General features: G+C 34.3%; 2 protein-coding genes across 2 annotated transcripts; both read right to left on the bottom strand.

The window, feature by feature from the left end:
- Positions 1–1874: 1874 nt before the first annotated feature.
- Positions 1875–4721, bottom strand: LOC131612880 (low-specificity L-threonine aldolase 1-like). The gene is made up of 10 exons (XM_058884626.1): positions 4553–4721; positions 3800–4247; positions 3499–3610; positions 3375–3425; positions 3201–3272; positions 2968–3100; positions 2676–2734; positions 2493–2593; positions 2307–2373; positions 1875–2220 (listed from the first exon to the last, which is right to left on the bottom strand). Exons 2-10 carry the CDS (start codon positions 4240–4242, stop codon positions 2179–2181), a joined length of 1080 nt encoding a protein of 359 aa, XP_058740609.1. The 5' UTR covers positions 4243–4247; positions 4553–4721; the 3' UTR covers positions 1875–2178.
- A 4189-nt stretch (positions 4722–8910) lies between these two features.
- On the bottom strand, positions 8911–13186 carry LOC131610688 (protein CHLOROPLAST J-LIKE DOMAIN 1, chloroplastic). Its single transcript, XM_058882709.1, has 10 exons — positions 12926–13186; positions 12753–12831; positions 12560–12664; positions 11662–11739; positions 11037–11092; positions 10568–10625; positions 10308–10433; positions 10090–10185; positions 9797–9868; positions 8911–9227 (listed from the first exon to the last, which is right to left on the bottom strand). Exons 1-10 carry the CDS (start codon positions 13012–13014, stop codon positions 9165–9167), a joined length of 822 nt encoding a protein of 273 aa, XP_058738692.1. The 5' UTR covers positions 13015–13186; the 3' UTR covers positions 8911–9164.

Below are 13186 nucleotides of genomic sequence, written 5' to 3'. Positions count from 1 at the left end.
GTCACTGTTGCACCAACCATCTTTTCCATGCGTTGTTACCGCCACTTTCGTCTACATCGTCGCCGCGCCACGCTATCATTGTGTCGCCACCGCCAAACACAGCAGCAACGTTGTGTGCGCGATCTAACGCATTCTCTGTTCTTCGGCACATCTGTTCTCCATGTGTGCTTCTTCCTCTCGCACATCAAGTCAGATTCCAAATACATCGACATCGCCGGCGATGCTCATACAACTGCCGCTGCCCCTAGTGGTTTCGACTAGCCCAAGACTGCCACGATCACAAGTTCAAAAACTGATTTTCATCCCGATCTTGTCGTCTCCAATATTAGGAACCACATTCCTATTATTCTTGAGATGGAAAAAGATCAATATGAAACATGGGTCGAGCTTTTTCGCATTCATGCTTGCTCACATAGGATCTTACATCACATTGTTCCATCTACAAGAAAAGCACCACCAGCCCCTACTGACGTCGAGCGTGAATAATAGACCACTCTTGATTCCACCAATCTTCAGTGAATTTATTCCACTATTTCTATTGATTTCCTGCCAACAATCACCGTCTAGCTCCTACAACTAATGTTATCTTTAATGAAACCCAATTTCCTTTCACCAAGATACATTCCCTTTCCCCTCACTCTTATAACTTCCTAAATGATGATATACCTCCTTGCATTGTACATCAGTGGCGAAATCATATATTACCACCTATTGCAAATGACCAAACAAAATTGGCAACCACAATAAACCACCAACCTTCATCAATAAACTAACAACCACTCTCTGACCCCTTTTCGGCCAACTCAACCATCGCGACCTCCTTTCCCTCTATCTCATAACCAATCCAACCAATCCCACCTCCACCTACACGGACTATCACCACCCGTAGAATGAAAGGCATTATTAAACCCCGCAAGATATTCACCCTGCCGATCTCTAAACCTGGCCACACCATCTCTCCCATACCTAAAAACTCCAAGCTAGTCTTATCCGACTCGAATTGGAAATCCGTAATACAATATGAATTTTATGCTCTTATTAGATATACCAACACTGTTTACCCTCAATTGACAACGAAGGAAAAACCTCAATTCATCAAGTTTGAGTTGAAGACGAGTATATTTCACCGTTAAAAAACAAAAGGGTCAATCGAACTGGATGCGAAGATTGCAAGAACGAACGGAGATATTCTAAAGATGATGAAACATCGTACTTGATGATGAAATGTATTGTTCGATTAATGTTAACGATTATCTATGTAATGTTTCATTTTTTATGTATGTCGTAACAATTATCGATGTTAATTTTCTCCGTTTTTGCACCTGTTTTATTTATGCATTTGTTCTTGGTTCATTAGATTTTGGAAATACACTTCTGTAAAGCATGCAGAGTTGCATTTCTGAATTAAATTATCATAGAACTGGGGCGTTGCTAAAAAAACAAATAAGTTATGTGTGAATGAAATGCTTCCGAAGATATATTTCTATATTGTAGAAATAGTTTTGACTTTTTACTAGGGTACAAAAGCAATACTAAATGTAAGAAAAACAACTTTAGAAAAAAGTCAATATGTTTCGACATTGGGCTATTTAAACACAAGGTCTAGGTAGCCCACAATTAAAAACTAAATATCTTCTTATATATTAGATGTCATATAATTTAAAATTAAATTTACAAGTGGGAGACGTCTCCCATTTACAAACATATTTTGTGGACTTCATCAAGGAATCTAGTAAATGAAAAATAAGTTGCAACATCAATGTTTTTTAATCTTAAGACACCACAACACAAGGGTTAAAGGCCAAAAATCTTAATATGTGTTAACATTATTTCAGATGATAATTTAGAATTGAAATGATCCAATGACAATGGTGTTCAAAAAGTGATTATTTTGTATAATTTCTTAAATTTAAGAATACAATTAAGAAAAGAAAAACACACTTTATTAAAGAAACAAAGATAAAGAGCAAGCAACTAACATTTCATAAGGCACTTCATAGTTCACTGATTTATTTATGCAGTTGTACCTATAAATTATGAATTAAACCTTCTTACTATGGTTCATATTTATTCTTACACCATTATGAGAATTTTATTTTTCAACAAAAGTTTACAAACTTGAAATTCTTCTACTATAGTTGCTAATGCTCCTTCGTGTTAACCTCCGAAATGATGACACTAAGAGTTGCCATTTTCATTTGGTCCTCCACCAACAACATGCTGCAACATTCAATAAAATCATGAAACATAAAATATATGCCAAGAAAAAGAATGTATATAACAATCAAAAAGACTATATTCATCACCTGAAAGCGCGACAATACGAACTTCACATCGCTATCTGATATTTGGTGATGGAACACAACTCTCAATCTGTCAATAATATTGATAATGATAAGATTCGTATGAATAAGTTACTTTTGATTAAATTCTTGATTAATTCTAATTTCAATTATTAGTAACAATGTAGAGTGTAATGTAACACACAAGACCTTGATGAGCTTATTGGCATGATAAGGATACCATATTCTTCTAAGTCTTTAGATAGCTTTGCAGCTGTAGTTTGTAAACTTTCTTCGACTTCAATATATACCTTGTACGAAAATCAATCATAGAAATAATTAATAATGAACTGTAGTAATAATATGAATGAAAACTACTTATTAAATACTTACAATATTGGTTTCCACAGAAGAGGTATTCACTCTCAATCCTTTAATTTCATTCAATCCATCTAAAGAACAATTTAGAAGAAAAAGTTTAAAGTGTGTGTTTATAATTGCATAATTCTTCAAACAAACTAGCTAGGATTCCTTTTGAATATGTTCACAATCTATGTAGCACCGACATTTCTGACATGTATGAGTGTCTGACATGACATGTAATAGTATCTGACATGTGTCAATGTATCAATGTCGTGTCTGGTGTCTATGTTTATGCTTTAAAAGTTAACTGTATGAAACATACCGGCCAAAAGTTTAGCTTTCTTGTGATCACTTTCTAGCTTTTCAACATTTTCCTGTAATGCAATAAGTGCAGCTGCACAAAGGATGCCAACTTGTCTCATTCCACCACCTAATGTCTTTCTAAGTCTTCTAGCCTAAAATAGAAGATAATATTAATATCAAGTTCTTCTTTCAAAAGGAATTAATAACATCACTTCTATTGTTTTCGCATTCGCTACAAAGATTTTGAAATACCTTGGTGATAAAGCTATTTGAACCAACGATTATAGATCCAACCGGAGCACCTAGACCTTTCGATAAGCAAACCTAATTTATACACATATTCAAAGTAATCGCTTATGAAAAGATTTACTCTAGAAGATCCTTTTCATGACAGAAAAGAAAAATAATATAAGATAAGAAACACACCGATACTGAATCGGCCGCTCGTACAAGCCTATCCACAGGAACACCAAGTGCCTGAAAAACCAAAAATTTTCTGTTATGACAGAAGAAGGTAACCTCATAAGTAAGACAGAAAAAAAATACTCACAACTGATGCATTAAATATACGAGCTCCATCGATGTGAAGCTTCAGTCCATGCTTCTTGGCAACCTCTCCAACTTTATCCGTATACTCAACGGAAAGGCATCGACCGCCGGTGCTGCATTCAGGAAACAAAAGTACCAATCATTCATAGTGTGAATGCATCCTAAAATAGAGAACCGTTGAAAGATATTGCAGTCACTCTGTAGTCAGAGACGTAGACACAATTGACCGAACTCCTCACTTATCAAACGGATTGTTACTAGAAGAAAACCAAAAGAAAAATTCAAACAAAAGAATTGCTTACTTTCCATGAGAATTTTCCAAGCAAATGAGCCTAGTGGTTGGAAAAACAAGTTCCCCTTTTGGATCTCTAATTGCAGCTTCAATCAAATCAATGTCCATAGTTCCATCTTCATTGTTTCTAACTGTTCTTGGATGCACACCTCCAATGGTTGCAATCCCTCCATTCTCGTAAATATGAATATGCGAATTGTCCCCGAGAATCACTTCACTGCCTCTGATATCACAATGAACAAGCACAGATATGAGATTCCCCATAGTTCCTGATGGAACAAAAAGAGCAGCTTCCTTGCCAGTTATCTTTGCCATCTCTTTTTCTAGTCGAAAACACGAAGGGTCGCGACCAAGAACATCGTCGTCGACCTCAGCATTCGACATAGCAACTCGCATTGTTTCGGTCGGTTTCGTGACCGTATCCGATCGAAGATCTACTGTCCTTGTTACCATTTTCTCTGCAACCAAAACAAAATTCAAAATGGAAATTCACTACTCATTCTAATTCATCTTAGATTTTAGGTTTAAGAATTCCACTAAACTGAGTTTAAAAGCATAATAATCAACATGCATAAACATCAATATTCATAAGGTGATTGAAAATCAAGTTTTTCCTTATGATTTTTGTAGCATAGTTCCTAGCTTATGCATACACTTTATACACTAATCTTAACTAATATATAACAAATCTTAATCAACATGCAATTAGTACTAAACAATTTGTAATAGATTAAGAAGTTGAAGAGGTGGTGATTAATAATACCTGATTCTCCAACAGAAACACAAGTATGAATATGAATGTGTATTTTGAGTTTAGAGTTGAATCTCAAGAAAATCAATATATGAAGAAGAAACAAATTTTATTTCTTACAACATAGTATATATAAAAAACACATTAATATAATCTTATTTAAATTGAAATTCAATAGGGTTAGATTAGGTTATCATTTCTAGAGTAAATTTGTACATGGTCGTGGATTTATCTACCAACCATGAATATTCTCTTCATAGGTATTCTCAACAACCAAGATACGTCTTTGTCATTTTTTGTCATTTTCTTTTTTTGAAAATATTCTGCATGCATAATTAAACAAAGACTAATATGTTCAGTCTTCTATTATTTAATACATGACTTGTTTTATTTTGTTTTATTATTGTCCTTAAAAAAAACTAAAAATATAATTTCTACTACGTACTTGATTTGGTTTGGGCCTAAGTCCAACAAACGTATCTCCAACAAACGTATCAAATTGGAGATTGAGTTATATTTGCTGATGTAGTTAGTTGGTTAGAGGGGAAATGATAGTTATATTAAGGATAGGGATAGCAAGAGAGGAAGCAAGGAGAATTATTCCTTTAGGAACCATAATAATGGATTGAGCAAAGAGAGAAATGTCTCTTTTTTGAAGAGCTTGCTCTAGAATTGCAGGGATTTATCTTATGTAATAGTTATTATTTATTCGTTAATGCATTAATAATACAATCACTATTACGTAAAATCTATTTCACCACGGTTGGAAAAAGAGCATGTAGCTCCCACTGATGACCTCTTGCCACTCAGGCTAATATACCGTTACCGAGCATTAAGCTCCTACTGGTAACCAATGTCCGCAGGCCACCTGTTAATAGCATTCCGCCATTAACGTATTGAAATGTTATGCTGTGCAAATACATGACTCTATTACATGACAACAACATCATCAACAATATAACACGGTCACATACTCACGTTACACCGTTTATATTCTATCCAAAAGGATACATCACCAATTAATAACATCGTTATCAATTACATCACACCATAATTACCACACGGGCATTAATAAGCACACAACACATATTCACCGTCAAAACATACTAGCCACATCGGCATAAATGATCGCATAATTGCATCACATCAAATTAATATTGGCCATTGGCCCACAACTCCATCAATACATCATCAACAAGTTGTAATAACAACAATTCAACAATGATAATACATCATTCTCATAACAACAATTACTTGCCATAAGGCCACACATCATGTTAACAACAAACAACCAAACATCGTCACATATCAATAATGAACATTCATTAATACATAACACCTACGAACATGATTTCATGTTAATCCACACCCCAACAACAATTGCAACCAAGCACTATGATTATTCACCAATCATATTGCGCATATAAATAATTATGTGTTTTCATCAACAACACCTCATAACCAATTAATCACAAGCTAACCAAGCCTATACTATCATATAGAACATCCAACTAGCTTCCTAACGCTTCGAACGGCGTATAAAACGGAGTTACAGATCAAAAGTTACAAGGTTTCAAAGTTTGGATAATTGAACATACTACACAGTTCATCACTTGATCCTAATAAAAATAATAGGAGACTACATCCTATGAATCATTTAATTAGAGAATAGTATAGTTCATTGTGTTAGCTTTCCAACGCTTCGAACGACGACAAAATCGGAGTTACGGTTCAGGAGTTACGAAGTTTCAAAGTTTTGGAAAAATAGAAAATGCTGTTGGCCGCTTGAGCTCCGCTCAGCGGACCCAGCCAGAAGCGAGCCAAAGAAAACTCCGCTCAGCGGACCCCCCTCCGCTCAGCGGACCTGCGGAAACCCAGAAAAAACCAGCACGAACCAGAACTGTCTCAAGCCCCTTATACCCACCAAAACCACTCCAAAACATCATTATAACACCAATACAACACATACAAACCATAGAAACAACCTAACATCAAACTTTTCATGGTTGATTCATCAATATTTCTCAAAACCTAACATTTTATTCAAACTCAATCAAGCCATGGAAATGCAAAAGAAAGCATAATCAATCACCATAACACAACAAGGACATGATTCTATACAAAATACCAACCAAGACATGTTTGAATCTTGCTATGTCATGAAAACATCACAACTTCTTACAAAACAAGAAAAATGGAAAATATGGAAAGGATGAAGAAGATGAACAAGAACAAAAACAAGAACAAGACTATAAGAATCATACATCCAAGATAAATTAGATTCACCCCCTTACCTTTGTTTGATTCTTCATCTTCTCCAAAATCCCCTTCTTCACTTTCTCTCCATCTTTGCTCTTCTTCTTTCTCTCTTCCCTTTCTTTCTCTTCTTTTTCTTTCCACCCTTTTTCCTTTTTCACAAATATCTCTTTCTTATAAAGAAAATATCTACCCCGCGGAAATGACCAAAATGCCCCTACGCTCAAATATCGTTCAAACGCCCCCAAAACGCGGAATATTACCTTAATAATATTTCTAGTATCAAAAATATGAAAACCTTCAATTAAATATTAGTCCGCCATCCCGAACTAATACCGACTGAAACGACTCCAAAAACGGTAAAATTCCAATAAACGTCATAAACGTCCAAATTAAGCATATACTTATTTTTCCGGGCGTTACACAAGCGGTTGTGATTATAAACAAGGTAGCGCACTACATATCACAACGGTTACTTTAACAAACTGTTGTAATATTCTTAGCGCTACCCAACCAATGCATAACATTTAACTTTCAGCTTGTGAATTAGGGGATGGTTGTAAGTATAATGTTTTCCACCACGGTCAAGCGGTCGTGATTATAAACTAGGTAGCGCACTACATATCACAACGGTTACTTTAACAAACTGTTGTAATATTCTTAGCGCTACCCAACCAATGCATAACATTTAACTTTCAGCTTGTGAATTAGGGGATGGTTGTAAGTATAATGTTTTCCACCACGGTCAAGCGGTCGTGATTATAAACTAGGTAGCGCACTACATATCACAACGGTTACTTTAACAAACTGTTGTAATATTCTTAGCGCTACCCAACCAATGCATAACATTTAACTTTCAACTTGTGAGTTAGGGGATGGTTGTAAGTATAATGTTTTCCACCACGGTCAAGCGGTCGTGATTATAAACTAGGTAGCGCACTACATATCACAACGGTTACTTTAACAAACTGTTGTAATATTCTTAGCGCTACCCAACCAATGCATAACATTTAACTTTCAGCTCTGATCTGCAAGGAAAGAAGGGCTCCATGGTTTGCTCAACTTTGTATTTGACATAGAAAAGTTTTTATGGAATTCAGAGGAAATATATGGTTTGCTCAACTTTGTATTTGACAGAGAAAAGTTTTTATGAAATTCAGAGGAAATATTTGGCAACAAGTGATGCAATATCTCAACCTTAAGGTGAAGGTTGTTTTTCAAGGGGTGAAAGTTATATAAGAGATAAGGGATGAAACATATGTGAGTCTCTCACTTTGAAAATGAAGCTCACATAAAATACAAGTGTTTCAATCAATAAAAAAACGAGTGATAGAAAGAGTGTTGAAAACAAAATGTTACTAGCGTTTCTTTTAAGAAAATAAAATACAAGTGTTTCAATCAATAAAAAAACGAGTGATAGAAAGAGTGTTGAAAACAAAATGTTACTAGCGTTTCCCTTAAGAAAATAATAGAGATAGAATGAGAGGATCCAAAGTGGAAAAAAGAGGAAGAAGATAGAAATATAAATTAACCATTTAAGCACAAAATATTGCGTATTTATTAAATACCGAAAAGATATAAAATGGTGAAGGGTCTTCAGATATGATAACCAGAACTCTTTTTCTCACTATCACATATTCAGAGTTAACTTATTTCTTAGATGAGAGATTATCCAACTCCTCGCAAGCCGGCTCCCTAATCATAGGAAATGAAAAGGAATTCTTTTTACATGTATTGAAAATTCATGAGTGATGTACAAAATAGTTTACACTTACACATATCTAATATGAACATTTCAACTTTCCATGACCAATAATTTTGAAATACAAAGAAAGAAATGAGTAATGCAGCAGCATACTAATAAACTAGTAATATGTATACTTTGGTAAGATGCCCGTATAAAATTAATTTACATTTTCAAATGCACATACCTTTTACACCTTTATATTATAAGAAACCTTGTAACCTGCTCTTACACATTTCCTAAGTTGAATGTGCTAGTCTCAAGGTCAACAATTTAATTTCAAGACCTTGGAATGTTTTTCCTTTCTTCTATGCATTTGAACTAGCAAGGTTACCAGGCATCATTAACCATCGAGGAACTTCGAACAGAATAAACCCAAATGAGAATCATACTCAAATTCAAATAGAACAAATTTTCCCAACCAAAAAGAAAATACAACAAAACTTTAAATTCGCACTAATTCCTACTTTAGAAGTACAACTATTTCTCTTTTGACAAAATTTGAGTGAAACGGCGAAATAACTCAATTCACAATAGAAAATGAAAAATGAAAAGGAAGATTAGTAACATAGTATTCTGATCATCACTAGATTGACTGGTTTCTTCGTCTTCAAGAAAGATCCACTATCGATAAAAAGATCCCAAAATATAAAGCATGACTGCTGATGATGCGGTGATTATCAACTCCTGCAAATACAATGAAGGTCGTCATATTGTTAATAAATGGAAGAATGATGAAAGATCGCAAATATCTGAAGAGGGCCAAGACCTTTGATCTTCGCTTGAGAAAATATTCAACACCAAGGAAATTTCATATCGCAAAGAACACAATAATAGAAAATTGCAATCTATAAAAAAAAAAAAACTGTAGCTGGTACCTCCGTTTTGTAAATCAATCTTATTATATATTTCAAATTCATATATGCATGTTGAGAAAAATTAGGCTTAGGAACCTAACCACTTAACTAGTTATCTCAGTGCAAAAGTATATCATACTTAAATCGCAACCAAACAGCTTCAATTGTATTAAAAGTAATAGTCATGTGACCAAAACACAGTTTTAAAGCATGAACAAAATTCTACGCTTCGCCATATAGGAAAATGAGGAATAAAATGGCATTTAATAAGAAAATCCACATAAAAGTGTTCCTAAAAAGATAAACTGCAGGACACACGTCATATTATTCGCATGGTTTCTGAACAATTATATGTTATATATTGTTGGCAAAGCAAGGAAGGACTGAATTGATCTATACCTGACTGTAGTAAAGAATAGATGGAATAGAACCACTTGCAGACTCAATTATGTTTAAACCCACAGTGAATGCCTGCAAGAAATGCACGAGAGTATTAACAGCTACGTGGAATATTAATTTTTGAGTAATAATATGTGTAAAAAGAAAATAGAAAACTTCAGGCGTATTTGACTATAATGACTTGTGAGACAAACAAAATACTGAATAAAATACCGAAAATATATTTTCAACTAAAGTCTAAACTACATAATAAAAATTATTTTGGGCATCATGAATCTGATGAATCATCATACCACGGATGAAACAGCTACACATCCAAAAACCAAGGCCAGTGATCGGAGCAGTCTCTTGCCCATGCGCAGTCCTTCTCCAGGATCTTCGCCATCTTCCTGTAGCCAACATTTTCATGATTTACGAACGATACAATTTTTTATTGAAAATTCAACATGGTTTAAAAAATAGAAAAATGAAAAAATTTATTGAATAGATTGTCATAGAATATGAAACTCACATTAATTGTGGAGCTTTTAGGAGATTCAAAGGATTTTAACTTCTCAAAAAGCCTATAAACAAAAGCAAAGGCTAAAAACTGCAAAGGTTTATATTCAGCACTGCGAGTGACCGCGATCCAAGCTGTCTGCAGAAGGATGGATAAAATTCTGATTATTACTACATCAGAAGACCTACGACCAGTATGGTTTCTGAGCAAGTGAGCATTTATATTTTCCAAAAAAATAAATGAATAAAATCAACTATTCATTTATAACTCACAAAAACAGCAGATATTGCCAAGTTGATGCGAATATCATTTTCACTTGATTTAGCAAACCTGAAATTGCATTGAAGTATAAATCTTGTCAAGCAAATCCAACTAGGAGATAATAAAACGACACTGCAATGTGATGCAGGGAGAAAATTAACTTGAAGGAAATGTAGAACATGATGAAATTGACACTGGAAAGGAATGTCAGTTATACATCCAGAGGAAAAATAAGATTTTCCTTCCAAACTGTTGTCACTAAATGTAGATGAAAATAAATTAATCTAAAAATAAAGTATTCCTGGCATCTGTATTTCATAAATTAGAGATACCATGATCTTCTCTAAGAAATAATACAAGAGTAATTGGACCATATCAGGGATAAAAAAGAAATCCTATTAACATAATTCAACCATAAAGTAATACAGCAACACTGCAGCAAGATTATCATGTCATTAACCAAGAGAAGCAATAACAAACCTTGGTCCCCACGGTATAATTGGCTGCTTGTCGGCATACTTTATGTCCTTAGAAACCTGCATTCCGCTTAAAAAATATGTAAGATTTTGAGAATCAAACAAACAAAAAGTTAGGGTGAAATATTTGGGGAAATGGGAAGTGAGCACAATGAGTGAATGAATTAATTCTTTTTCATAAAGTTATCCCCTCCAAAGATAGTTGTTTATTTTTCCATATCTACTAGTACTACCCATGCTAAACATGAAGGAATTGCATAGCAAAGGCAAAAACATGCTTGTGTAGGTAAACTGTGCATATAATCATAATCTTGGAAGTTAATTCATTGAAATGAAAAGTGTAAAGAATTCAAGGTCATAAGACACTAATTCCACCTAATTCTTCGCATATGTCAATTATAGCAACTTGTATTCATTGAGTTGGAAAAACAAAGTCAGAATAGAAGTTCTGCAAAACCGTTGATGCTTCATCAAAGGAAGTCCATGAATGTAGCATGCAGTAAATACATACAGAACTAAATTAACAAAGCAGTTTCAATCTCCAACCAAACCTAACTCTGTGCCGCAATATCTTCATATTTTGTGTGCAATTTCAAATGCTCAGAAAAATGATGAATCAGCTACTTTACCTTAAATGATCCAAAAGTGAGACCTTTTTTCCGATTACTCAATTGAGACATCATAACTTTGTCATATGCCTTTTCTAGCTGGACCATACATTCACAAAATCACATGTGTTAGTGCATTAAACCTTAAGGAAAAACATATAACAATATGGATTTTTAATAACCCCATAAAAAACTGAAATAATTGAAGCATTATAGGATATACATCAGTAGAAATCCATTTAAGGTCTAGACTGTAGAGGGTAAGCATGTGTGAGCTTTAACTTGGAAAAAATGGATTAGAAATAAAGACTAGAGAGTAGAGAGACCTTAAGGCTCTGTTTGAGAGTTTGAAGGGGAGGGGGTTTGGTGGGAATGTAGAGAGAAAAATAGAAAATCCTTCACCTTTTTCGAGAGAGTGTATTCATAGAAAATGATAAACAAATGTTTATGATTAAAATGTTAAATTCTGAGAGTACTAACAATACAGATTAGATTGGGAAAATCTATCCAAACCCCCTAAAAAACCTCTCCAGTGCAATTTTTGAGTTCTCCCAAACTATGGAAATTATGTATTTTGAAGAAAAATGAAACCCTCGAAAGCCCTCTTTCTTTCCACTTCATCCTTTTTTTTTCAAAGCTCTCCTCTCCTCTCCTAAACTCCAACCCAGACCCTATGTATATCCTTTCTGAACATTTACACAATTATTCAATCCCACCCATTAGAAAATTGAAAATCTAGTAGCCAGATCAGTAATGACACCACAAGTTGTTACTTAATGATAGAGGATAATAGTACTCATCATTGCAAAAAAGAAATTTGATAGTAGTACACATCCCAGTAAAATAATAAAATATTAATAACAGTTACCAAAATCATTTTTCAGAAAACAAATCTATCATATAACAACAGCTAACTTACTCTAGAAGCAGTTTCTTCATCACCATTGTTCTCAGCCTCCTTCTTTTTTCTTGTATATGCTGCTTTGATCGTGTCAAACTTCTCAATAGGGCTTACACCTAGAACCTATATAATATAATGAAGAACATAATGTATGCATACATGAATAATAACCAATTTTACATGAACAAGATAATAATGAAGTAAATTTTACCTCATAAGGATTAATGTCACTATTAGGATTAGAACTTCCTGCAGCAGATGCAGAAGCACAGATGATTTTCCTAGGAAACCTGCAAATTGAAACCGAAATTCACTTCAGGATAAGAAATTAATCTTGAAAGTGGAAGAATAAGAAGAAAAGTGAAGTGAGTTTGTGAGGAAAACCTGAGAGAGGTTGAAATTTGGGGACGGAAATGGTTGCGAGAGGAATTGAATTTAGGGCAGTGCAGTATGTTTGAGATTGTCAAAGCCATCGGACTATGGTGTCGCCGGGAAAGAGTTGTTATTGTGTGTGTTTTGTAGGGTTTAAGTTCTATCCTGTTGGTAGAGAAGAAAACTGTAAATATTTGGCACCAACTACACTCCAATTTCCCACTCGGACGGTTGAGTCGTGTTCGTGAACGGACAAAATTTAGCGTGTATGCG

This window comes from Vicia villosa, linkage group LG6 (genome assembly GCF_029867415.1).
Source record: "Vicia villosa cultivar HV-30 ecotype Madison, WI linkage group LG6, Vvil1.0, whole genome shotgun sequence".
In the NCBI taxonomy this organism is placed as follows: domain Eukaryota; kingdom Viridiplantae; phylum Streptophyta; class Magnoliopsida; order Fabales; family Fabaceae; genus Vicia; species Vicia villosa.
This window is presented reverse-complemented; position numbering and strand designations above follow the sequence as displayed.